Source organism: Lutra lutra, chromosome 6 (genome assembly GCF_902655055.1).
Source record: "Lutra lutra chromosome 6, mLutLut1.2, whole genome shotgun sequence".
NCBI classification, from domain to species: domain Eukaryota; kingdom Metazoa; phylum Chordata; class Mammalia; order Carnivora; family Mustelidae; genus Lutra; species Lutra lutra.
The window spans coordinates 1,406,629-1,433,150 of NC_062283.1; the positions used below are offsets into that span (position 1 = coordinate 1,406,629).

At 49.4% G+C, this 26,522-nt stretch overlaps 1 protein-coding gene, 1 non-coding gene and 1 pseudogene across 2 annotated transcripts; 1 reads left to right on the top strand and 2 right to left on the bottom strand.

The window, feature by feature from the left end:
- Positions 1-859: 859 nt before the first annotated feature.
- ZSCAN9 (zinc finger and SCAN domain containing 9) lies at positions 860-8,797 on the bottom strand. The gene is made up of 3 exons (XM_047735200.1): positions 7,026-8,797; positions 6,747-6,891; positions 860-2,293 (listed from the first exon to the last, which is right to left on the bottom strand). Exons 1-3 carry the CDS (start codon positions 7,443-7,445, stop codon positions 1,674-1,676), a joined length of 1,185 nt encoding a protein of 394 aa, XP_047591156.1. The 5' UTR covers positions 7,446-8,797; the 3' UTR covers positions 860-1,673.
- A 3,531-nt stretch (positions 8,798-12,328) lies between these two features.
- Positions 12,329-13,399, top strand: LOC125102574 (myotubularin-related protein 5-like; annotated as a pseudogene).
- A 6,280-nt stretch (positions 13,400-19,679) lies between these two features.
- On the bottom strand, positions 19,680-19,761 carry TRNAS-GCU (transfer RNA serine (anticodon GCU)). The gene has a single exon. It is a non-coding gene; the product is annotated as a tRNA-Ser (tRNA).
- Positions 19,762-26,522: the final 6,761 nt, after the last annotated feature.

Below are 26,522 nucleotides of genomic sequence, written 5' to 3' on the forward strand. Positions count from 1 at the left end.
CTGAGCTGGTGCCCTGAAGCATACCTCCGAGTCTCCAGGACTGTGGATACCTGGCTGCCATGTGAGCCTCCTGCCTGGCCAGCACCAGCCCGCCAGGTCCCGGGGGACAGGGGGATGGGGCTTCAGTGTGTGTTGGGGAGACGCTGGGAGGGGAGAGCTCCTACACCAATTTGGTAAAAAGACTGTTGCAGGGCAAATTTATGTTACATGTGAACTAAATGCTCAGTTCAGCGAATTCTACTCAGGACACAGCTTCACTTTTTAATATTAACTTACTTTTTTCTCTCTGCTGCCCTGATGCAAGTATTAATTTATTTCTAAAGCCCACATGACAGCAGTGTATACTTTTTTTTTTTTTTAAATGGAGGTAAAAGAAAAAGTCCCACAAGCATTTTAACTTAGGCAGTCTCTCACTGCTGTCCAACCATCCTTTTGCCTTGTTATAGATCATATTCTAAATTTAGTAATAATGGGACGCCTGGGTGGCTCAGTTGGTTAAGCAGCTGCCTTCGGCTCAGGTCATTGATCCCAGGGTACTGGGATCTAGTCCCGCGTCGGGTCCTTGCTCAGCAGGGAGCCTGCTTCTCCCTCTGCCTCTGCCTGCCATTCTGTCTGCCTGTGCTCGCTCTCTCTCCCTCTCTCTCTGACAAATAAATAAAATCTTTAAAAAAAATTAGTAATAATGTCACCTCTTGGGTACGGTGAGAGCTGTCCTGTGGTCCTGCGCCCTGCCCCACGCCCCAGGCCAGCGCTCCCCTCCCTGGCCACCAGGGAAGTGACGACTTCCTGGGCCACCCACTCAGTAGAGGAAAGGAGGAAAAGGAGAGGCGGACTCGGTTCAAGAAGGGGGTGTCGGGAACCTGGGTGATCAATCGGTTAAGTAGCTGCCTTGGGCTCAAGTCAAATAAAACATTTTAGAAAATAAATAAAGCACAAGCACCTTATGTGGCTGGTGACCCAACTCCGCGGGCGGCCTTGGACTCGGGACACAGACGGCCTGCAAGGCGCGGACATGAGGGGCAAGCACGAGGGCCTGTCGGGTGACCGCGCTCCGCGGACACAGCCAGGCGGACCCCGGGAAGCGGTCGGCACCGTAAACTCAGGGGAGCGAAGCCCGAGGCCGGCTCTAGCGGAACACGCGGGTGCTGGCATGGAAGAGCGCATGGAAACTCGGTCTTCCGTGAGCTCACACGGTTCCAAGACAGAAGTCCAGGCGCCAAGGCGAGTCCGCGCGTCTCCCTCGCCCGCCGGCCGGACGAGGACGGTGCTGCTTCCCGGAGGGCGGCGCTCCCGGAACCGGAAGCAACGGCGACCCGCGCGGGCGGGGACAGGCCGCGCAGGTGACGGGGACGCCGCGGGCCCGTTTACCGTAGCCCGTCAGCAGAGCTCTGCGCGCTCGCCAGGAGCTCCGACCCACACAGACCCTCAGGCCTGGGGGCCGGGCCCGCGCGACTTAGCACGCACCCGGGAAGGTGCGGCCGCGCTCTCGAAGCGGGACCTACGGGCGGGGCGGGCAGGGCGGCCGGGAGCCGGTGAAGGAGCCCCGAGGGAAAGCAGCAGCTCCAGACACCGCACCTCCCTCTTCGGTGTGCTCAGCCCGCAGGCCAGTACTTGCTAAAACGCAGCGGACGCGAACGTGGCCCGCGATCGGGAAGGTCCGCCGCCAGCGACGACTAGACCGGCGCGGCCGCCACGTGCGTCTGTGATGGCGGCTGAGGTTGCAGCGGCGGTTTGAAGCTCTCCCGCACTGGTGGGCACCGGTGAGGCCGCTCGCCCGTGTGGCTCCTCTGGTGCTCGATGAGGACACGGCGCCGACCCGTAGCTCTTCCGCACTGGCCGCACATGATGGGGCCCTCTCTGCCCTGTGGGTCCGCTGGTGCTGGATGAGACCCGCGCTCTGGCTGAAGGCCTTGCCGCACTACGCGCAGCGGTACCGCTTCTGTACCGTTGTGGATGCCTCGGGTGGTTGAAGAGACCCGAGCTCCGACTGAAGGTCTTCCCGCACTCCTTACACTCGTACGGCCTCTCCCCGGTTGGGATCCTCGATGGCGCACAAGGCCTGCGCTCTGGGCGAAGCTCTTCCCACACGCGTCACACTTGTGCCGTCGCTCCCCTCGGAGGCCGCCCCAGCGCCCGGCTTCCCAACCCGCAGGGTCACCGGGTTCTCCATGTTGGGGATCCCGGGGGGATTCCTCCAAAGTCTGCCCGTAAAATATTTCCCCATGGGACGCCACTGTCTTAGGACAGTCTTTTCTCAGCACCAGCTCTCTGTCCTCAGCCTTGGTCATTGCATCTGAAAAAGAGGAGACCAGGCAAATGTCATTTGTTTCCCGAGTCTATGGGACGGTCACTGTGTGCACAAAAGGACAGGTGGCTCCGAACCTGACGTGGCCCCACATCGCAGAGCAGAGAGGAGGTTAGAAAAGCAGGGCTGGGGTGCCTGGATGGTTCAGTCCTAAGTGTCTGCCTTGGGCTCAGGTTGTGATCCCTGGGGTCTGATTTCAAACCCTGCATGGGCTCCCTACAGGAAGCCTGCTTCTCCCTCTCCCACTCCCTCTGCTTGTGTTCCCTCTCTTGCTGTCTCTCTGTCTCTATCAAAGAAAGAAAGAAAGAAAGAAAGAAAGAAAGAAAGAAAGAAAGAAAGAAAGAAAGAAAGTCTTAAAAAACAGCAGGGTCCGTGTGGTAAACACCTTCCTCCAGGTAACAAGAAGTCTGGGCCTCCTGGCAAAATGTGGTCAGTCCAGCCTTACTTGGCATGGGCCTGGAGAGAATTTCTTCTACGTCTTCATGGGGAGGGGTAGGTCAAGACCAGGGTGGCTTCGCTTAGTTCTCCCTAGAACTCCCTCACCATGGGGCACCTGGTGGCTCAGTGGGCTCAGGTCATGATCTGGGGTCCTGGGATTGAGCCCTGGATCAGGCTCCGGGCTCAGCACGGAGTCTGCTTCTCTCTGTCCCTCTACCCCTAACCCCATTCCCACACACTCTCTCTAAAAAACAGGTAAATAAATCTTTAAAAAAAAAAAGCCCTCCCCCCTTTTGAAGCAGGGAGCCTCACAGTGACCAAGGGAAGTCACCCCCGTACTTATGCATTCCTTTATGGGACAAGTATTCAATCCCACCATTCCAGGGGTGTCAGGTTGTACTTGACAAGCGTGAAATCAGCACCACCCCAGGTGTGTTCCCCACACAGGGCCTTTGCTGGCTCTGCTCAGATGACAGCAAGTCTCCCCTCCCTCGTGCCTTCAGTTTTCACTCAGCTCCCACTTCCTTACTTCTCCCTACTACTGCAATCAGCTCGCACCCACCGCACTCACAGTCTCCCTCCCCTGCTTCCATTCTGCCTCATGCCACAGCTTGCCCACCCTCTAACACCCTGCATCACCTCCCTGTTTGTCTCCGCCTTGCCACAATCTAATCTCCATGATAGCAGAATCTTTCTGTTTTGTTCCTTGAATCATGGGTGGCACAGGCAGTTTTCAATAAATATTTGTTGACCGAATAAAAGAAAGCATTAAAACCAATCCTACTACTATGGCCTCAAATGATGCCCAGGACAGGCACCTGCAGCAAACACTCCTGACAGAACCGGCCCCTACTGGGTATCGTCCAGCCAACCCCAGCAGACCTGGACCGTTTGGAGACAGACAGACCCAAACTGTCCAAACACCCTGGAACAGCCCTGAGGTATCTCGGGACTGTCTTGGGCTCCGCAGGTAGGACTGTTGGGGGGAGCCTCAGGAAGACATGACTGCCAAGTGACCCGTGAGCTGGACCCCGACCACTGGAAGCTCCTCACCCCTCCTCTGTCCTGGAATGTGAGTTCCACCTCACTGCCCCACTCCCCAGGAGACACCCCAAGGCCAGTGACAGTGACAAGAGGACAACACCATCTGGATAGTAAACAAGACTGAAGCCAGATAAGGACTCTGCTGAAACTTTTAGGATGGGTGTGGAGAGCTACTCACACTGCTGTTACCTCCCGTGTAAGCCTCCTTGCTTATTAAAACCACCACCTGCACTGTCTTTGATCTCTCCCTGCCCCCACAGGAGCGGGCTGGTTTCAGCTTACTCCTGGGAAGCTCTCAAGGAGCCTGTGCACCAACAGATTTCTTCCTTGCAAACCAGAGAGCCCAAGATCAGCCTCCAGCCCTCCTCTTTTCACCAAAACATCCAGCTCTTTCTCCCACATCTGACTACTGTCCCTCACACACCCGAACAGGAGACTCTGCGGACTCCTCTATTGCTAGACCGTGTTTTCCTGCTCCTTTTGGCTGGGGGATGACAACAGGTCTGGAAAACAGAAATGCATCTGCAGAGAAGTAACGGCCACGAATGGGATCAGTACCGCCCTTCTGCCTTCACACTTACATTTGAAACGTACAAGAGAACTGCGAAGACTATAAAAACAAAGACACTTCTCACCTTTCTATTACCATTTACACAGTTCTCCGGTGACTCATAAAGCACTGTCACAACTGTTTTCAAAACTAACACACCACAAAACCCCCTGAGGTTCTTACCCCACCTCCTGAAAGAAGTGAATAGCAAATAAAAGGTAAACACATAGCATGACAGGCTCTGCATGTATGCAGAGAAAGTCTGGAAATACACAGCAATTTGACAAGAGTGGTTAGTCCTGGGGAATAAAATTTGGAGAACTTTCATGTTTTTACTATATAAACTGCCATGTTATTTGGATTTTTTTTTAACCATCAGCAGTTCTAAAAGGAAACTCAAATTCAGTGATACAAAGTAACCTTACATGTTGCTTAGTTAAAAAAAATGAAGAGCTGGAACTTGGATTCAGTCCTTTTGATCTCAAACACTGTGTGGCTTTGCAAAACTGGCTTTTCCTGAAGACACAGATGTGCAATGATAGTCCTGTAAGAGAACTGATTTGTAGATGCCCTCAGGTACACTCTCCTGCGGCCACAGGAAATGCTTAATGGATAACTGGATAGAGGGAGGGAGTGATGGACAGACAGGAGGAAGGGACTTGCTCAGATGGGCTTCCTGAAAGAAGGGGCTCCCCGTAAGGTTCTAGATGCTGTTCAGAAGGCAGAAGAAGGAAAAGATGGCTGGAAAATAAAAAGCACAAGTCATGGGAAGATGAGGAAGAAACAAAAGAACAGACTACAAAGATGTTCATGAAGGAGGAAAATGAAACCAAAGAATTTTTTTTAAAGACATATTTATTTTATATATAGAGAGAGGGCACAAGTGTGGGAAGGGTCAGAGGGAAAGGGAGAGAAAATCTCCAGCAGACTCCCCATGGAGTATGGAGCCCTGAGATCATGACCTGAGCAGAAATCAAGAATGGACACTTAACGGATTGAGCCACCCAGGCGCCCAGAAGCCAAAGGACTTTCAATTGGATGAGTTCAGAGGAGCCAGAGGAAGGTCTGCTGAGTAACAGAAGTCACTCAAAAATATCTTTTTAATTTAAGTCAACAGATGTGTTCCAAATGGCAGAAATCTGGGATAACCATATGACCACCAGGGCAGATGGAATAAACAGGCGGGAGGCAGCGCAGCAAGGGAAGCATGGCTTTGCTCCACACGGGGATGGCGAGAAAACGGGACCAGAAGGCACACTGCACATGGACCGCTGGACGGCCAAGCCTCAGTAAGAGGTGACGATGTCCGGTGTGAGAAATCAGATGGAAGCTGCGGTGGGGACGGCCAAGACTGGAAGGCAGCTGGCTCGGCCCCATGTGCCCAGGACGGCACCCACCACGACGTGCCGGGCCAGGGAGCGGCAGAGGCTGGTTCCACTGGACTCCCGCATCCAGTTGGCCAGCCACGCACAGAGCGTGCTTATGGCGTTCCCCTGCAGCGCCAGCCAGACTGGCAAGGGCAGCCAAGGGACGGCCTGCCCAGTGCCTTCCGTCGGCTGGTCGCGTTCAGTGCTACAAGCCCTTCTGTGGGGTGCACTTGCTTGACAGTTGTGTCAGCTTTCTTCTGCCCAGTCATGTGATGAAGCCCTGACTGTATTTAGAACTAGGGGCTTTTAAGAAAGTAATTCAGGTAATTCAGGGCCCTAATCCAACAGGATTGATGTCCTTAAAAGGGGAAGAAACACCAGAGCTTTCTCTCCCTCCTGCTCTCTCCCTCTCTCACTCCCTCACTTCTCCCCTCCCCCACCCCAAGAGACACATGCCCAGAGAAAGGCACCTGTGAAACAAAGCAAGAAGGTGGCCGTCACCAAGCCAGGAAGACAGGTCTCACCAACAGCCCGCCCTGCAGGCACCGTGATCTTGGACATCAGCCTCCAGAACCGTGAGAAGATAAATGTCTGCCGTGTAAGCCCCTAGGTGTGTGCTAGTCTATTACGAGCGCCCAAGCAGACCAAGGCGATGCTATGATCAACCCCACTCTGGAGATGAGGGAACTGAGAGCAAATGGTTAAGTGACCTGCCCACGTACAAAGAGCTTCCAGAGGCAAAGCCAGGATCTGATCCGGTCTATACAGCGATTCTCTAAAGCTTCTCCCCACAGTGATTCCTGCAGGCCTCCCTGAGCTGCCATGTGCCAGGAGACCAGAGAGCCTCCAGGATGGGACTGGGCGGGGGAGCCTGAGCGTGAGGTAAGAGGACACAGTGAGCGCACTGTGTACCAGAAACATGGAGCGTTGCTTTACCTGGCAAAGGGACTTCTGATCACCTAGCTCCTTGGGTCTGGGCTTTTTATTTGTTTTTGCTTGGTGGTGGGGGGCTGCTCAGCACCAGTAAAATCCTGTCCCTCACCTGTCTCTCCAACAGCATGGGGCTGCTGAGCAGTGTCACAGGTGAGCTGGGACTCCTGAGGCCGGGACTGGAGGCTCAGTGGAGTCGGCGCCCCCACAGGCACTTCTTCGGAGAGGACTTCTTGCCCCTGTGTGTGGGCTACGACCTGGGAACAAAGACATGAGATTTGACTTCCTGGAAAGTACCAGGAAGCAGGGTTAGAGTTAGTCAAGGAGATACAAAACAACAGATTCAAGGGTCATGCACATACACTTTTTCCTGGCCGATCTCCCTTCCTACCTCATGTTGTGGCTCATCGAGCTCTCTCTCCAGATCCTCCAGCAAAACCACAGCCTCTTCCCCACTCTCTGGGCTGTGCTCCCGCACCCAGGCCTGCAGCTCCTCGGGCAGGATGGTCAGGAACTGCTCCAGCACCAGCAGCTCCACGATCTGCTCCTTCGTGCTCACATGTGGCCTCAACCACTGGCGGCAGAGTTCCTGGAGTCGGGTGAGGGCCTCCCTGGGTCCAGGGGTCTCTTGGTAGCACAGCTGTCGAAAGCGCCTTCGGAAAATTTCCCTCCCCAGAAGATTACTAGGTTTCAGCCTGGACTCCTGTGTTCGGACACGACTTTCCATCTCCACTTTCACTGTCAGAAGTTCTTCCCAAACTTCAGGAGCTTGCCCATCCAAGGGGAAAACCTCCTTCGAGTCTGTATTCATCTTGTCCTTGAAGAATTTAAAAAGCACCCTCCAGCGGGAGCTATGTTTTAGAAACACCTTTGAAGTTTCCCTCCTAAGCAGTAAAAACCACCGTTTACATAGAAATATGGCAATAACTAATGATGGCCTGATTATTCAAGCAACCGTCACAGGTCCCAGGGCTCTTCACTGACAAGTAAAGTCACTTGGGGACAAAGGATGGGAAGAATGGGGAATATAAGACCGTAATGTGCAAAAAGCATGCGCTTTCAAGTCACTCAGAACTGGGTTTTATTCTGGCTCTAACATTTACTAATTGTGTGATCTTCAGCCAATTTCTTATCCTCTTTCAATCCCAGCCTCTCAAAGTGAAGAAACAGCAATGGAGAATGCTCATGGAGAAATCAGGGGCCAAACAGTTCACTCGGAATGGTTAAAAAGCTCCACTCCTTATGTAAACGTGAAATTAGACAAAGTATTCTTGTCTTTGATCAATGAATGAACCTTATATTCATGGGACTCACGCTTTCAATAGCAGACCGCGGTTAAGGCTCACATGACCCTCTGAAGTTTTTTTAACAACCGCTATTTCAGGAGATAGAAAGGGAGGTAGGGGAAGTTAAGTACGGTTGCCTAAGGTCAAGTTCTTTGCGAGGACAGTCCTCAGAATCCACACAAGCCCAGGTAGTGCCTGCGACCCAGGAAGCCTGGGGTCTGCACAATCACAGCAAGGGCAGCCCCGAAGCTGAATTCCCGCTGGACAGGCGCTGTGGTGGACACGCAGGGAGTGGGCCCTGGGCACGCGGGGTGGGAACAGGACAGGGAGCCCAGGAGCACGCATCTCCAACAGGCTCCCCGTGATGTGCGCGCGCGCCAGGGCTCCAGGATCCTGGAGCTAAGGGACAGGGATATGGGCACCTGGGGACAGGGGTGGGTGACAGGAAGGACAGGGAGTTCCGCAGCACGCATCTCCAACAGGCTCCCTGTGATCGTGCGCGCGCGCCAGGGCTCCAGGATCCTGCACCCAAAAGCCAGTCCGCTCACAGCCGCTTAACCCGCTCTCAAAACCAAAAGCTGAGGGACTGAACGTTTCTACCCTGGCTTACCCTGCCCGTCCCCGAGGCTGTCAGACTCCAGGCGTCTCCTGCCAGTCAGACCTGCGGCCGCTACTCCAGGGGGCGACCCTCCAGCCCCGCGGTCCTCCCAGACCCTGCCCGCGCGACGTCCCCACGCCGGGACGGACGCCCCCTTTGCGGGGAAGGCTTCCCTTCCACGGCCCTCTCCCCGCCACGCCCGTCCGCCCAGGGGTCCCAGCGCCGACTCACGAGAACCGAACAGGGCTAGGAAGCGAGAGCCCGGCGAGGCGTTGGCGGGAGCGCTCCAGCCGGAACAATGCGCCGCAGCGAGGAGGCCGCCCGCCGCTGGGGGCGCTCGGGACAGGAGCACTTCCGGGCCGCTCTAGGATCCCGCGTCTCGTCTCCCGCCTCCCGCGGCGGAGCACGTGGTTGGAATTTCGCGCCCGGGAAACGGAAGGAATGCCTGCAGCCGAGGCCATTAACTTGAAAATGCTTATTTATTATTATTATTTTTTAACAAGAATACATTACCTGTGATTTTTTCTTAATCTCAAGCAATGCCAAAATTAATAAAGCAAAAGGTGAAATCCCATCCTGTACCTCCTTCGTCCCACCTCCCTGAGGTGGCCCCTGTCACGCTTAGCTGGGGGTTCGCGCATGTAATTCCATGTCTCTCTCATACAGCTAGATAGACAGGCATGAAGCTATTTTACATTTAGCTCTTTCTCCACTTACTTTACCGTTTTCCGTTCACGTACCTTAGACATCTTTATTGCTCATGTATGTCTAACTCCTTTGGTAGCTGCGTAATAGTACATCAAGCGCATGTACTGCGATTTATTTGTGTAGGCCCTAAGTATCGGTAGACCTTCATCCTTCCTCCCTTCCTTCCTTCTTTCCTTCCTTCCTTCTGCTTTCCTTCTTTGCTTTGTTCCCCCTTTCCTTCCTTCATTTTTTGATAGAGAAGTCTGTTGCATTTTTAGCAGGAATACAAAATCGGTCCCAAGCCAACTAAATTAACCTTACTGATACAAAAGACCATAATTATTAGTAGTAAGTCATCCATCAATTTTATCATGCCAACCAGAATGATGGTTTTGCACAAACTGTTTTGTTTCTAACAGAACCTTATTATTTTGTCACAGCAGTTGGAAAGTTGGAAAGTCTTGCATGTTAATGTAAATTTGATGCAGTGTTTTAACTCCCAAACTATAGCTTTGTAAATTTCTGTGGTTGTTTTCCTCAAGCTAGCCATCTGAGGGCACTAAATAAGGTCATTTCATTTTTTATTTTAACTTATTCTAAATATCCAATAAATGCATAGTCATCAAGAGTACCAGCATGGAGAAAATAAGCTGGAAATCTTGATCACTTTCTTCAACACACTCCAAAGCCCTCAGTACAAACTTTCCCAAAGCATATAATGTATATATAAAGTATATAATGACTGTAAATTTTCAGCTTTTCTTTAACTGGAATACCATTCAAATATGGTTTTTCTCTTGCATTTTGGATGCCCACCTGTGACAAGTAAACCGTTTCTGTTTACATGAAACTGTCAGATGAGTCACTGACAGTTGATTAGGCTCTCTAACTGGATCCTGTGTGTTCATTAAGTAGGTCAAGTATAGCACCCAGACAGCCTCCACCCTGGGATCAAGTGCATAATGCACTGGATTTCCCTGTAGTTAAACAGCTCTGAGAAACACTGGCTCCCACTTGTCTGTTTGGAGGGAAATTCCCCTATAGCAGTACCCTGATGACTGTCCTGGGACAAAAGGGATTATTTTTTACTTAGAATTGGGAATCTCTGCTGAAAATACTTAAAACACCACTCAGCTCAGACAACAAGAAATGCTGATTACAAGACTAAAAAGATTGAGTGTTACCTGAATCTGGGAACAGGTATATTGGGATATTGACTCTTCTGTGGGTTACGTCATAAGCTTTAAAAATGTGACAGAGGAGGAGGAGGGCATCGAGGGGAGGAGGAGGAGGAGAAGAAAAGGGAGGAGGAGGATATAAGGGTAAGAATTAGAGAATTTTTTTTTTAAAGATTTTATTTATTTGTCAGAGAGAGAGGAGAGCGAGCGAGCATAGGCAGACAGAATGGCAGGCAGAGGCAGAGGGAGAAGCAGGCTCCCTGCCAAGCAAGGAGCCCGATGTGGGACTCGATCCCAGGACGCTGGGATCATGACCTGAGCCGAAGGCAGCCGCTCAACCAACTGAGCCACCCAGGCGTCCCAAGAATTAGAGAATTGTTAACAAAGAGATTGAGGGAACTAGCTGCTATGTAGATAGACCCAAGTCTAAAAACACGTGTGTGCCATATGAATCTTCACTAACCCCAGACGGTTTCAGTACATAAGTGGACAAGTTGATCTGCCCTGTGGATGTCACCAACCAATTTTAAACCCTAGGTATGATGTAATATACCCAGTGGGAACAGCAGTCACCTGGTGGCAAACTGATTACAGTGAACCCTCTCAATGATGGAGAGAACAAAATATTCCTTGTAACAAAATAGACACTTGTTTTGGATTTTGATTGGCTTTCCATGCCTACCATGCTATCAGTATTGACTGGATGAAAGTTCCACTCACACCGGCCCTAACTTAGCTGGGCATTAAAATGAAATGTCCACCCCTCCACCCCAATCTGTACTTTCAACTGGGTTCTTTTGTTTTGTTTTGTTTTTTTGTTTTTTTTTTTCGCAGGCTCCCTGCTGAGCAGAGAGCCCGATGCGGGACTCGATCCCAGGACCCTGAGATCATGACCTGAGCCGAAGGCAGTGGCTTAACCCACTGAGCCACCCAGGCGCCCCTCAACTGGGTTCTTGAAAGAATCCTTCTTTCCTGTCCTTTAGTGATACCTTGGGCAGATCCCATAGCTTTCTCGTCAATTTTAAGTATTAAAGATCCCAATCAGTTTATTTTTAATTTGAAAATTTATTATCTATTGGATAAGTTATATGGACACAGATTCCCTCTGATTTTTCTCTTCTGTTGAGTTCAATAATGATATTGTAGTTCCATAGGAAAATGTCCTTATTTTTCAGAGTACTGAAGTATTCAACGGTATTACCTGTAATGTCTACAATTTACCTCAAAATACTTAAGCAGAGGGAGAAAAGCAAATATGGCAAAATGAACAATTGTAAATGTAGGTAAGTACATGGTGTTCATTATATGTTCCTTATATAAACATAAACCTTTTGGAGTAACTGGGTTTTTTAATTCAAATTCTCTTAAGACTATAACGAATTTCAGTCCACTTCAAGATTTGCCCTAGATGACAAGTGTGTTGGGATACCACACCCCAAGCCGCTTCTCCTTTACCCATATGCGCAGCCACGTACCCAGCCCCAGAGCCAGAGTCACCACGCTGTCCAGTCCGGTGGTGGTCTCGGCCTCCAGAGGGACCATGCCCATAGGTAAATGGGGCAGTGTCTCGGCAGTGGGCGCAGCGGGGGGGTGACATTGACGAGAGCAGTGACAATCTTGCCCTCACCCCCCACCCTGGCCAATGCCCCAGGGCGCGCGCGCGCACACACACACACACACACACACACACACACACACACACACACCGGGGCTTTCTGCGCCCCAGCGAACAGCCTCTACATCACTGGGGACAAAGCCCATCTCAAGAGTGTGCAAGCAGTGGGAACTGGTACCCATCAAGGTCCTGGAGGCGCGGCAGGTGAAGACCAGCTTCAAAACACTGCTGAAGGCTCGGTCGCGGCTGCCCTGCCGCCGAGCCGGCCCCGCCTCCTGTCCGCACTCGCCGCAGGACTGAGGGGCTGATGAGACCCACAGGCCGCCGCCGATGTCGGTGCTGGCGGCGCGGCTCCTGGACTCAGGCTCCCCGGTCCTGGTGAGCCTGGGGGACGGCTGGGACCTCAGCACCCAGCTCTTGTCGGACCCCCTCCACCGCGATCGGCAGGGCTGCTGTGGGCTGGGGGAGAACGAGCGGCTTCAGCCACAGCAGGGCGCACGGGCCGGCCGGGAGGGCAGCGGCTCCAGAGCCGGTTTCCTGCAGTTAGTGCTTGGACTGCGAGCTCCAGGGCCACCTGCAGTTCCCCTTGGAGCTCGAGTGCAGCCCCTTCTACCTCAAGTTCGTTGGCTACTACCGCGCCCCACGCTGCCTCCGGACCTCCCTGCGGGACTGGGCCTGGGAGCGCCTGGAGCCCGGGCTGTGGCGCCAGAAGAAGCTGGAGCGCAGGACCGGCGGGCGCGCAGGCGGGTGTCGGGGGCCTTGCACGCGCCAAGCCGGAGCACGCGGTGTTCCGCCACGTACGCGCCGGAGGACACCGAGGTCCCGCGTCCCTACTGCAACGGGTCCGGCCTGAAGGTGTGGGACTTCGACACCGAGGAGACGCTGGCCGCGGGGACTCCCCTGGGTCTGGGAACTGGCCCAGCCGCCCCGGGCCCGGGATCCCCAGAGGAGGACCGCCTTGACTGGGTACTCCCCAGAGCAGGCGCAGCGTGGTGGGGCCCTGCTGCGAGAGCCTTCCGCCCAGCCTGACGCCACCCCACGCCAGCCCGAGGAGCCGCCGCGGCTGGAGACCGAGCTGGGCGGACCCGGACGTGGCACCCCCAGCTCCGCGCTGCTGTCCCGTGAGCCAGCCGCCGCCGCTCGCTGGGTGCACACCCGCAGGCGACCAGGCGGGGCTGCGCTCCGAGCCTCAGCCTGGAAGTGCCCGGAACCGCGGCCGCACGCGTCGGGTTTTTCCCGCGGGGCAGCACCAGCACGAGAACCAGCTCCAGACCGCCGAAGAGTGCGGCAGGCCCTACGGGGCACCCCGAAAAGAAGGGGGCCTTTGTGCTGGCCAAGCCCGAGCACCAGCTGCGCCGCGGTGACCACCGTGTGCATAAGGAGTGCAACTGGTGCCCCTGACCTGGCACCCCACCATGGGCGCCCCAGACCGTGGGCAAGGAGGCCTTCTGTGACGTGAAGACCCCGCGCTGCGTTTGTAACTTCTGAGGATGGAGGCCCCGCTCCCACCACCCCGCCGGCTCTAACTTATTTTGGTTTTGGGTGCGCGCGGGCCGGGAGGCCGCGGTGGCACAGTCCCCGTGGTGGGCGGGTCAATAGGCCACCTGCACCCAGGCCTTCCCGGGGTTAGCGGCGCCCCACCCGCGCCTGTCACGGGTTCCCGGAGCCAGAGTCTCTAAAAACAGAACCAACAACAACAGAGATTTCCCCCAGATGAAGATGAAGATTTACCAGTTTGAAGAGTTTTCAGAATTTTATGGATTTTTGAAACTGGATAAGGGATCGTGGATATGTACCAGTCTTTCTCTCTTTCGCTCTCTTTGTATATTTAAACAATTTCAAAATTAAAAAAAATTTTTTAATTAAAAATCTTCATCCTACTCATACCCCCAGCCACTTAATTTCATTCTGCAGAAACAGTCAAAACTTTAGATTTCTTAGGTAGACTTTCGGAGATATTTTATGCATAAAGAAGCATTATGTTTATACATTAATCTTCTCCCCATTATTGTACATGAATAGTAGAAAATGATGCCTACAGTCCCCTATTCTGTTTAATTTAACAATAAATCTTGGAACTTTTCCTAGAATTGGACACACAGATCTCCCTTTTTATTTTTGACAGTTGTAAAATATTCCATTATTTATTTACAGATTTATTTACCCAGTCTTCTACTGATGTACAATTATGCTATTCCAATTATTTTCTTTTTTTAAATTTTTTAAATTTATTTTCAGTGTAACAGTATTCATTGTTTTTGCACCACACCCAGTGCTCCATGCAATCCGTGCTCTCTCCAATACCCACCACCTGGTTCCCCCAACCTCCCACCCCCCACCCCTTCAAAACCCTCAGATTGTTTTTCAGAGTCCATAGTCTCTCACGGTTCATCTCCCCTTCCAATTTCCCTCAACTCCCTTCTCCTCTCCATCTCCCCTTGTCCTCCATGCTATTTGTTATGCTCCACAAATAAGTGAAACCATATGATAATTGACTCTCTCTGCTTGACTTATTTCACTCAGCATCATCTCTTCCAGTCCCGTCCATGTTGCTACAAAAGTTGGGTATTCATCCTTTCTGATGGAGGCACAATACTCCATAGTGTATATGGACCACATCTTCCTTATCCATTCGTCTGTTGAAGGGCACGTTGGTTCTTTCCACAGTTTGGTGACCGTGACCATTGCTGCTATAAACCCAATTATTTTCTTTTTAAAATATTTTGTTTATTTATTTGACAAAGAGAGAGATCACAAGTAAGCAGAGAGGCAGGCAGAGAGAGAGGGGAAGCAGGCTCCCCGCTGAGCAGAGAGCCCCACGCAGGACTGGATCCCAGGACACTGAGACCATGACCTGAGCAGAAGGCAGAGGCCTAACCCACTGAGCCACCCAGGCGCCCCTCCAATTATTTCCTATTTATAAGCAATGCTGAACTAAATAGTTCCCTACATACAGCATTTTATACATGCTAGTAAATCTCTAGGATAAACTAAGAGTAGAATTTCTGAGTCATAGAATATATGCAATTACAAAATTGATATATTCTACTAAATTACTCTCCAAATTAGTTATAAAATACACCTGAAACTAATATAACTATGTTAACTATACCAGAATTAACATTTTTCAATAAATAAAACATCAGTAGTTACACAAATCTACAACTCTAGGGTGCCGGGCTGGCTCAGTCAGTTGAGTGCCCCCCTCTTGGTTTCATCTCAGGTAATGATCTCAGAGTCATGAGATCAAGCCCCTCAGTGGATCCTTGAGTCCAGCTCCCCACTCAGTGGGGAGTCTTCCTGAGATTCTCTCCCCCTGCCCCCCCACTCTCTCCCTCAAATAAATAAATAAATAAATCTTCTCTTTAAATAAATAAATCTTTCAAAAAATCTACAACTCGCCAGTGCCTGGTGGCTCTGTCGGTTAAGCGGCTGCCTTCAGCTCAGGTCAGGATCTCAGGGTCCTGGGATCCAGCCCGCATGAGGCTCCCTGCTCACTGAGGAGCTGGCTTCTTCCTCTGCCCCTCACCCTGCTTGTGCCCTCTCTCACACTCTCTCAAATAAATAAATAAAATCTTGGGGGGAAAAAAGAGTTTTAGAAGTGGAACTCTGAGTGTTGATATAGTAAGATATAATTTGCAAACAATAAAATTTACCTTTTTATGTGCTTGGTTGGGTGAGTTTGGACAAGCATGCATCATCCTGCAAAGACTACTAGCTGCAACCAAGAAACTTCTCCAGTACCCCAGGATCCCTTCTTGTCCCCCCCTTTTTAAGTAGCCTCCATGCCTGGCTTGAGGCACAAACTCAGGACCCTGAGATAAATATTTGAGCCAGATCAAGAGTAGGACACTTACCCAACTTAACCAGCTGAAGCACCCAGGCACCCCACTCCTTCCTCCTTTTTAAAATTTTTTTTCAAGATTTTATTTAATTACTTTGACTGAAAGTGAGCGTAAGCAGGCGTGGGGGGCAGAGAGGGAAAAGCAGGCTCTCTACTGAGCAGAGAGCAGAGTCCAGGACCTGAGCCAAAGGCAGATGCTCAACCTACTGAGCCACCCAGTACCCCCACTCCTTGCTCCTTTTTTTTTTTATAGAATGGTATATGAAATTCCAGCTTTTGTCATTTTATTTATTTTTTTTAAAGATTTTATTTATTTATTTGAGAGAGAGACAGTGAGAGAGAGCATGAGCGAGGAGAAGGTCAGAGAGAGAAGCGGACTCCCCGCGGAGCCGGGAGCCCGATGCGGGACTCGATCCCAGGAGCCCGATGCGGGACTCGATCCCGGGACTCGAGGATCATGACCTGAGCCGAAGGCTCCCAACTGAGCCACCCAGGCGTCCCGCTCCTTTTTTTTTTTTTTTTTTTAAGGTTTTATTTATTTGACAGAGAGAAACAGTGAGAGAGGGAACACAAGCATGGGCAGTGGGAGAGGGAGAAGCAGACTTCCCACTGAGTAGGGAGCCTGATGCTATGGAGCTCAATCCTAGGACCCTGGGATCATGACCCAAGCCGAAGGCAGACACTTACTAGCCGAGCCTCCCAGGTGCCCCCTTGCTCCTTTTTAATCAATCTTTCCTCCATCCCCAGCTCTGACAATCACTAATCTGATTTCTCACTTTTGCCTTTTCTGGGATGAAATCATACAGCATAAGCATTTGAGTCTTGGTTCTAGTTTCTTTCACTTAGCATACTATTTTTGAGATTCACGGATGCTGTAGCGTGTATCAGTGGCCTGTCCTGTACATTGCTGAGTGAAATTCCATTGCATGGACATACCAGTTTGCATATCCATCCACCGGGTGATGGGCGTTTGGGTTGACTCCAGGTTTGGGTGATTATGAAGGAAACTGCTATGCACATTCATTTACAGATGGACATGTGTTTCCATTTCTCTTGAGTGAACGCCCAGGAGGAAGATGGTTGAGTTGTCAGGTTTGTGTTTAACTTCGTAAGAAACTGCCAAACTGACTTTTCCAAGTGACTGCACCATTTTGTATTTCCACCATGAGATACGAGAGTTGCACTTGCTCCACATCCTCGACATGTGGCATTGTTACTTGAAAAAAATTATTTTAGCCATTGTAATAAGAGTATAGTGGTACTTTGTTGTGGTTTTAATTGAATTTCCCTTATAACTATGATATTGAAATCTTTTCTGATGCTTATTTGGCATCTATATATTTTCTTTGCTAAAATCTAAAATAAAATCTCTTCCCCATTTTAACAGAATATGTAATTGTTTTCTTTTTTTTAAGATTTTATTTTATTTATTTGACACAGAGAGAGAGAGATCACAAGTAGGCAGAGAGGCAGGCAGAGAGAAGAGGAAGCAGGCTCCCTGCTGAGCAGAGAGCCTGATGCGGTGCTCAATCCCAGGACCCTGAGACCATGACCTGAGCTGAAGGCAGAGGATTAACCCACTGAGCCACCCAGGCACCCCTGTTTTCTCTTTTCTTAAGGTTTTATTTATTTATTTGACAGAGAGAGACCGAGAGAGAGGGAGCACAAGCAGGGGGAGTGGGAGAGGGCGAAGCAGGCTTCCGGCAGAGCAGGGAGCCAGATGTCTGGCTTGATCCCAGGACCCTGGGATTATGACCTGAGTTTGGACACAAGCCTTTTTTTTTTTTTTTAATCAGATATGTGCTTTGCAAATATTTCCTCCCTGTCTGAGGCTTGTCCTTTCATTTGTATTAACAGTGCCTTTCAAATAACAGAAGCTTTCAATTTTGATAAAATCAAGTTATCTATTTTTCTTTTATAGAGTGTTTTATTTTTAAAATATTTACCTAACTCAAAGTCATGAAGATCTTCTCTTATGCTTTCTATTAGAAATTCTAAAGTTACATGTTTTCATTTTCCTCCCCTCCCTGCCCCCGCCCCCCACCGTGGGCTGTCCAGTTGCTGCGGCGCTGCTGGTTGTAAAGATTCTCCCTCTCTGTCTAGAGGATTCCCCGAACCACCTGGGCATCTCTGGTGAACATCAGTTGACCATACATGTGCGACTCTGCTTCTGAAGTCTGGTAAGTATTATTTAAATGGCAATCAATAATGCGCCAGTTTGCACCCCCCCCCCCCAAGGCCATTCTCCCACCAGACGTGCGCGACAGCGACTTCAGGGCAGGATCCCAGGTCGCTCACTCTGTTGCCTCTTCTTCACCAGGAACAAACTGCGGCCCTGCGCTCGTTTCCCCCCCCGCCTCCCAAGACCACCAAGCTTACAACACTTGGGATTCCTAAACATTTCCTCCTTGTGCCTCCATTTAGATGGTGTGACAGCACTAGGTCAAATAATGCTCCCCCGGAGAGGGTCGCACCAGCGGGTGTGGTCTGGTCTTCCCAATGCATCGGTGGGGAGTGTCAATGTCTACAACCGCCAGGGGGAAACTCGATGGTATCTCACAAGTGCGTGCACCTGGAACACAGCCTGCTGGTGACAGAGCAGACACACACACATGCAAAATGCTGCGTCTATGCAGATGTACACATGTTTACTTCTTCTCGTAAGTGCCATCTCCATATTGTCTTGTACTGTGTTCTTTTTTGTGTAATGACATAACTTGAGAGCTTAATATTATATATCCATAGTTTGTTTCTGGAAGGATACTTGTGGGCTAATAATGTCCTCCCGGTGGGGAGGGTAACTGGTGACAAAACTTGCTGTACAGGTTTTTCTATTTTTTGAATCATGTGGCAGTAGAACTTATCAAAAATAGAAATAATAGGGGCACCCAGCTGGGTCAGTCAGTAGAGCATGAAGTTCTTGATGTTGAGGTTGTGAGTTCAAGGCCTGTGTTGGATATTAAATTAATTAATTTAATTTAAAAAATAAAAATAGGGGCACCTGGTGGCTCAGTCATTAAGCATCTGCCTTCTGCTCAGGTCATGATTCCAGGATCCTGGGATAGAGCCCTAGGTGGGGTGGGCTCCCTGCTGTGTGGGAAGCCTGCCTCTCCCTCTCACACTCCCCCTGCTTGTGTTCCCTCCCTGTCTCTCTCTCTCTCTCTGTCAAGTAAATAAAAATCTTAAAAAAAAAATAGAGAATAAAGGTAATAGACGAAAATTGCAGTAGAGGTACCATGAGCTTGGAAATGCCTTAAATAACCCGTGAGGTTTAGTACATACAATTTTGTGTGCATTTCTCTATAGTTAGTATTATCAGTTCCTCTTTGTTAGGCAATATTTTTCTATGGTCCTCAATGGTTCAGTTGTTTCCTCAGTGGGGAATCCGGGCTAAGCAAAACTTGTAAAGGAATGAAAATTCCTTTACATGGGGGGGAATTCCTTTAAATGGGGGAACGAGGGGCGCCTGTGTGGCTCAGTGGGTTAAAGCCTCTGCCTTCGGCTCAGGTCATGATCCCAGGGTCCTAGGGTCGAGCCCCGCATCGGGCTCTCTGCTTAGCAGGAAGCCTGCTTCCTCGTCTCTCTCTGCCTGCCTCTCTGCCTACTTGTGATCTCTGTCTGTCAAATAAATAAATAAACTCTTTAAAAAAAATGGGGGAACGAAACAGGAACGAAATAAATCAATTAACAAACATTCCGACAGAGGAGAAGCGCTCCGGAAGAAGCAGAGAACAGGGCGGATTCTAAGCAGTACTCAGCTGGGTGGAGTGAGGAAAGAATTGAAAGAAAGCGCTTACTCGTCGCTCGGGAATGGGCGGAACAAAAGGAAAGCAGGGCCGACGAGGATGGGATTCGAACCCACGCGTGCAGAGCACAATGGATTAGCAGTCCATCGCCTTAACCACTCGGCCACCTCGTCGCACGCGATGGCCGCCTGTCCGTTATCTCCCTCCCCGCTGTCCTCCTCAAGTTGTGCCCCAGTACGTCCCATCGCCTTTTCCCTGGCTTACTGGCCGCCACCACCGTCTGAGTCCGGTGTCCGGAATTACCCCCAGACCCACCGCCCGGGAGCGGTGCGCGCGATCCTCCGCAAATAGCTGACGGCGGGCGCAGCTGCCTGCTCCTCCCCGCCCGCCGCCCCGGACGCGCGCCCCGCTTTCCCGGGACGCATTCCCGCCTCCGCAGCGGAACCCGCCGTGCATTCCTGTTTTCCTGTGGCACTGGCCCTGCGAGTCCCTTTTTATGCGGCTTATCCGCACTCCAGGCCTGAGCAGGGGTCTCCAAAGCCTCGGCAGCCGGTGAGAACGAGTTTGGGGCAAAGCAAACTGCGCGAGAGCCCCGCGGGGAAGAGTCCGCCGGAGCGGCGGGGGTGCGAGCCCGCGCGGGACTCAGGGTGCCGGGTCCCCGCGCGGCTCCTCCCGGCGCAGCGTCGGGAACCGCACCCCGCACCGCCGCAACCCTCCCACTCGTGAGAGTGCGTGTGCTCTTAGTAGTGACTGCAGAATGGGGGGGCATGTTCTTCCCCCCAAAATGATGATGCTTTTTGCCTCCCCATGAAATCTCTTGGCTCTGTTCTCCGCTGCGTCGCAGGGACGCCTCTCCCGCGCTCAGCGAATTTCAAGTCACCTTCCGGCCGCCCGCAGCTGCCCCTTGGCCTGTCCACCGCGTTACCGTCGCGCGTGTCGCGCTGAGCGGAGCGCACCCGCCAGCGCACACTCAACTTCGGAGACTCAAGGGCGAGCCCACGGCGCTCCAGGAGCCTCAAGACCGGTCCCAGCGGAGGCAGGGCGCGGTGTGCCGCGCGGCTCTCACTAAGCACGAGTTTCCCTGAAGTTCCGTGCAGACCACGCTCCCTCCGCGGGACCGCAGGGAACACCGCGTTTGTCTTGAGCATCTCATCACGCCAAGTCCGGAGTAAGCAGACCGTAACGATGTTGAAGTGATGAAATGTTCCGGATTTAATACAAAATCTGAGACTCAGAGGCAAGTCCTTAGACAGGAGATTTTCAATTAATTAAGCCTCTTGGGTTAATACTCCTAGTTTAAAAAAAATCATAAGGCTGTGATGATTATTAAATTAGATAAGATCAGTAAAATGCTCAGAAAATTGTCTTGCAAATAGTAATTGCTGTGGAAGTCACTTGACCTTGTAGTTGTTTTATGCTTCATAAAATAAACTAATGATTATATGAAATTATATTCACCAAGAAAAGAAAACTCAGTAGGAAAAAAATAACAATAAAAAACCCCACCACGTATGGTTCACAGAAGAAAAACAAATGATTGGAATGCTTGGGTGGCTCGGTGGGTTGAACATCTGCCTTCAGTTCAGGTCATGATCTTAGGGTCCTGGGATGGAGCCCCTTATCAGGGCTCCTTGCCCAGCCGGAACCTGCTTCTCCCTCTGCCTTCTGTTCCCCTGCTTGTATTATCCCTCTCTCTGACAAATAAATAAAATTTAAAAATAAAATATTAAAAAAGGAAAATCAAAATCATAACTGAAATGCTCCACCTAACTTACATATAAGGACATGCCACTTACAACAAGATCTCACCCTCCCTCCCTTACTCCCACTTTAGATTTCTGAAATGCTGTCCATGCAGCTGTTAATTAGCTCCACCACACTGAAAGAACATTACAAAAGATCTAGTAAAATTTACAAAGTTCATACCCTTCCTTAACCCAGCAGTCAGCCCACTAATAGGAGATTATGCTGGAGAAATACCAACACTAGTGTGAAAAATATGTATATATACATACACATATGTTACCCATAGTACAGAGGGGCACTCCTGCTGATAGTTAAATGTGAGAAACTATGCCCACCAAATGGAATACTTGAACAACTTTTTTTTTAAAAGCAGGCTCCATGCCCAGAGCAGAGTCCAACATGGGACTTGAATCCAAGACCCTGAGATCATACCTGAGCAGAGATCAAGAGTCCCACTCAACCAACTGAGCCACCCAGGCGCCCCCAAATAACTTAAGATTAAACGTAATATTGGAGGAGTATGTGATTATTAATAAGGACAATACATATCCGCATGCCGTAACTGACAAGTATTTTCCCACTTATTTTCTTAAAGGCAAATTACAGAACAGTATGAGTAGTATTTTTGTATTGTTTTAGAATTGGGTTTTGTTTTAGGTGATAGACTGAGTTTAGATATTTATTATGTTTTTTAAGATTTTATTTTTTGGGGAGCACCTGGGTGGCTCAGTTGGTTAAGCAGCTGCCTTTGGCTAGGTCATAATCCCAGGGTCCTGGAACTGAGACCCACTTCGGGCTCCTTGCTCAGCAGGGAGCCTGCCTCTCCCTCTGCCTGTTGCTCCTCCTGCTTGTACACTGTCTCTCCCTCTCTGACAAATAAATAAATAAAATCTTTAAAAAAAGATTTTATTTTTTTGAAAGTAATCTCTACACCCAGGGGAGCTTGAACTTGCAACCTGAGACAAGAGTCACATGCTCCACCTGCTGGGCCAACCAGAGCCCTTGAGTTGAGGTATATCTTACCACTGAAGTTCATATAGCTTCAGTCTCAATTTTATCAAGGTCTCAAACTTAGACTTTCCATGTTATCTTCACAGAAGTATTATGTATGGTTATGTAACTGATGGGGTTTTGGAATATAGGTGAGGTCTGGTGGGGTGAAGTCCAGGGCCAACGACCAAGAAAGAATTCTTGAGACATCATTGGTGCAACAAGGTGGTTCATTAAAGCGTGGGGACAGGACCCATGGGCAGAAAGAGTTGCTGTCCCGGGGTTTCGGGGTTTCGGGTTTGGAGAGCTGGTGATTATATACTATAGGGTTGGGGAGGTAAGGAAAAGGGGGGTTTCAAAAGGATTTTCATGTGTTAAAGAAGACTAGCAGGATACTGGGAGGCCTTGCCATTAAGTTAAGGTTGTTTCCCCTCTAGCAAGGCATTAACAAGAAGACAGTAGGAAGCTTCCTGAAGAAACATTGCACTCTGTCATGGGCTGCAGGTTCCAAGGACATTTAATTGTATCCACATTTCCTTCTGGAAGCTAAGCCATTGATAGAAATGTTTTGCTCTTGCAAACTGCTAGGATATTTGTAAACTGAGGGAGACTCAGATCTTGCAGGGTTGTGATCTCTACAGCTTAACTGTTTTTCCTTTAGGGCACCCAGGAGTGCAAGAGGAATGTCACATATATCCCACAGTTGGCGGGGTTTTGGGGTGTCAGCTTCTGCTTTGTCCTCAGCTTGCCTTCTGCTCCCTTGTCATAACTATTATGCGTACAACCACTGTACATTTCTTTTTTATGAGTTAGCTGAAGAGTTTTTAATATATCCCAATATTTTCACATTTTATTTGGCATTTCTTTATTTTTTATATACTGGGCATGAATTTTTTGCAACTTCTGAAAGTCTGATTGATATAAACAGTAAAAACATCCTGATGTATGTTAACAGCTGGGATCTGAGGTTTTTAACTTTTTTTAAGATTTTCTTTCTTTATTTGAGAGAGAGCACACCTACACAGAGAGAGAGGGAGAAGCATGCTGCCCACTGAGCATGGATTCCCAGAACTTGAGCCGAAGGCAGACACCTAACCGACTAAGCCACCCAGGCGCCCCTGAGGTTTTTAACTTTCTATACAAAAACTTTTTTCAAGATTTTACTTTTTGTTTACCATGAGCACATATTAGTTAGTAATTTCATTTAAAAAAAAGTAAAGATAAATTTAAACAAAGTATTTAAAGGCAGAAGAGCGGTGAACAAAGGCTGCTCAGACTCGAAGATATTAACTAAGAAATGACCACTAGATTTAGTAACATTTTTTATATATGATAGGATGGGGTTTCATCTTAACATCTTACAGACCAAGCTGGCAGACACCACTTGTAAGAGGTCTGATCCCGCACACTTCTTCAGGATGGTGGAAAGCAGCCCTTCCACTGTTTTCTACAGCACAGTGAATCGTCATGGCTGTTCTGTGCCTCAAGCCTCTGCCTGGCTCTCTTCCTAGCAGAGGTTCCTAACCTCATTTCTTATCTCTCACCAAGCTGCAGAGGACCAGGGCTATACTTCCCCATCTTTTCTTAGTAGGGATCTGGGTTGCACCTTCCATTGCCATGGGGAGAGCATTTGATGTTCAGAAACAGACACTTGATTATAAACCCCTCTCAAGCAGAGGTAGAGCAGAATTCCCACTAGGTGCCCTGCATTCACCCCTGTGTTTCCGCCTTCTTCCCTCAGAACCCGCTAACCTTCCTGACCCCTCAGCCTGGACGTCCCTCAGATGATTTCATGGTCCTCTGTCCCTGTTATTCTCGTTTCTCTCTCCTTCCCTACCTGTACAGATAAGGCTCAATCACTGAGTAGTCTGGGGGTTTATGTTCAAGACCGGAGCATCTAGTCAATGTCTGGTCATGTTTAATATTCATAGCTGCAGAAAGAGGAGAGACTGCAGCAAATCTACCACACAAATTTGTACTCTGAGCGCGATGAAATCACAGCCCCCACCACCCACGCCTCTCAACAAGTATTTAACAAATGTCTTTTCTCTTCCAGGCACGGAGCTGTGCACAGCATACACTGTCTAGGGGGAGGACAGACACTGAAACAAAAAACATAAGTAAGTATGTGCTCCCGAGTTTTGTTAAGGGATGTGAAAAATGTAGAGTAGCATGAGGAAAGTCACATGGGAGGTTAATGTTAACTGGGAGATTAGGGAATGTGCATCTGAATAGATATCCTTTTTTTTTTTTTTTAAGACTTTTATTTTGAGAGACAGAATGAGCAGAAGGGAGAGGGAGAAGCAAACTCCCCACTGAGCAGCTGAGGAGGGAGGAGCTGATGTGGGACTCGATCCCAGGACCCCAGGATCGTGACCTGAGCTGAAGGCAGTCGCTTAGCCAACAGAGCCACCTGGTCTCCCTGAATAGATGTCCTTTAGGCGAGTAGGTGACATTTAGGACAAAGGCCAAGAAAAGTGTAGGCAGAGGCAGGGGAACGTGTAGTGAAAGGCATGTGTGGGAGCGTCAGGAAGCCTGAGGGAAGGCCAGTGTGAGCTGCACAGAGGGAGCAAGGGACGCTGGCGGGCGGGGGAGGGGGGGACGACACTAAAGCGGGGGACAAATCACACAGGCACTGACCACGTTTAGGATTTGAAATTTTACCCAAACTGCAACGGGAACCTATTGAAGCCTTATAAGTGGAGGAAGAGTATGATCTGTTTCGTCTTTCTGAAAGATCATTCTGGAGAGAATAGGTGGCAAGGACAAGTGTGAACGGCCTAGTGGGGAAGCCACGGCGGAGAGAGGGCGGTGGTGCCGACTGGCACCGTGGCAGCAGGAATGGAGACGAGCGCACGGAGACGAGGTATATTTTGGAGATGAGATCTCCTGTAGCTGCGGATGATTTGGATACCCGCTGACAGGGACACGTAGGGTGACTACTCTTGGTTTGCTGGGAACTTTCCCCTTTTAGCACTGAAAGTTCCTTCTCTCTGGGAGCCTCTCAGTCCCCGGTAAACCCCAGCTGGAGACAGGGTGAAGAATTTGGTGAAGAATTTAGCTTTTAAAAGGACTGTCAAAATATCAGACTTATATCCATAAGGAGTGACTCTTTCACCACTCAAGGTTTTAATTGTAAAGATTCTGGAATTTTCTCTTTTGCAGTACATTGATTCACAGGAAATCATTTGCTGATTTCTTGGTTTCCCAGTTTTCATGATTCCATTCTTTCTATTGATAATTTATTTAAATACTCCAAGGTTAAGTTGTACATATTTAATTTATTCAAAATACGGAAAACTTTTAAGAAAACTTCCAATCTTGCAAAAGCTTTGACAAAACCAATTTGTTTGAATCTATTTAACTGGAATAAAAATGACTTTTTTATTTGCAGATGTCTTCTTAGGAAAGGTGGCAGGCCAGTCTTAAAACCTGAAGACCCAAAGTACAAGCTTCTGAAAAGAAAGTGTGTTTTGACAGAAGAAGTGACCCAAGTTAAATATAAAGAACAAATAAAATCCAGGAGGCAATTGCAAAGTATTCGAGTAGAGAAGTAAAGGAAGATACACACATTGCCTTGAACATGAAAATTTAGGTAACTCTGTTTTTGAAGAATATTGTTGATTAAGTTCAAATTAATAAAATCAGAAAAATTCAGTATTTAAAGATTTTTATTTATTTATTTGCCAGAGAGAGACACAGTGAGAGAGGGAACACAAGCAGGGGGGTGGGGGTGGGAGAGGGAGAAGTAGGCTTCCTGCCAAGCAGGGACCCTGATATGGGGCTCGATCCCAGGACCCTGGGATCCTGACCCCAGCTGAAGGCAGATGCTCAACGACTGAGCCACCCAGGAGCCCCTAAAATCAGTATTTAACATTGATTTTTAGAAGGGAAATTAGCTTGCTGAGCATGTAGGCAAGTCTCTGCCCTACCAACTTGGGGCAATGAAATTGTTCACCTGAGCCTTTAAGACCATTCTAAGAAAAATTATCACACTGATCAAAATAAAAAAGGATAAATCAAAGAAATCTGAAGAAGCCATTTTTTCCCTACTAGACATCCTCACTAAATAAGTAGTGCTTATATTTAAAATTCCCATCTCTCTTCTCTTACATATTGGAATATTTATGGATAAAATGATAAGATGCTTGGATTTTTTTTACAGGAGGAAAATGTTATACATATACAGAGAGAGGGA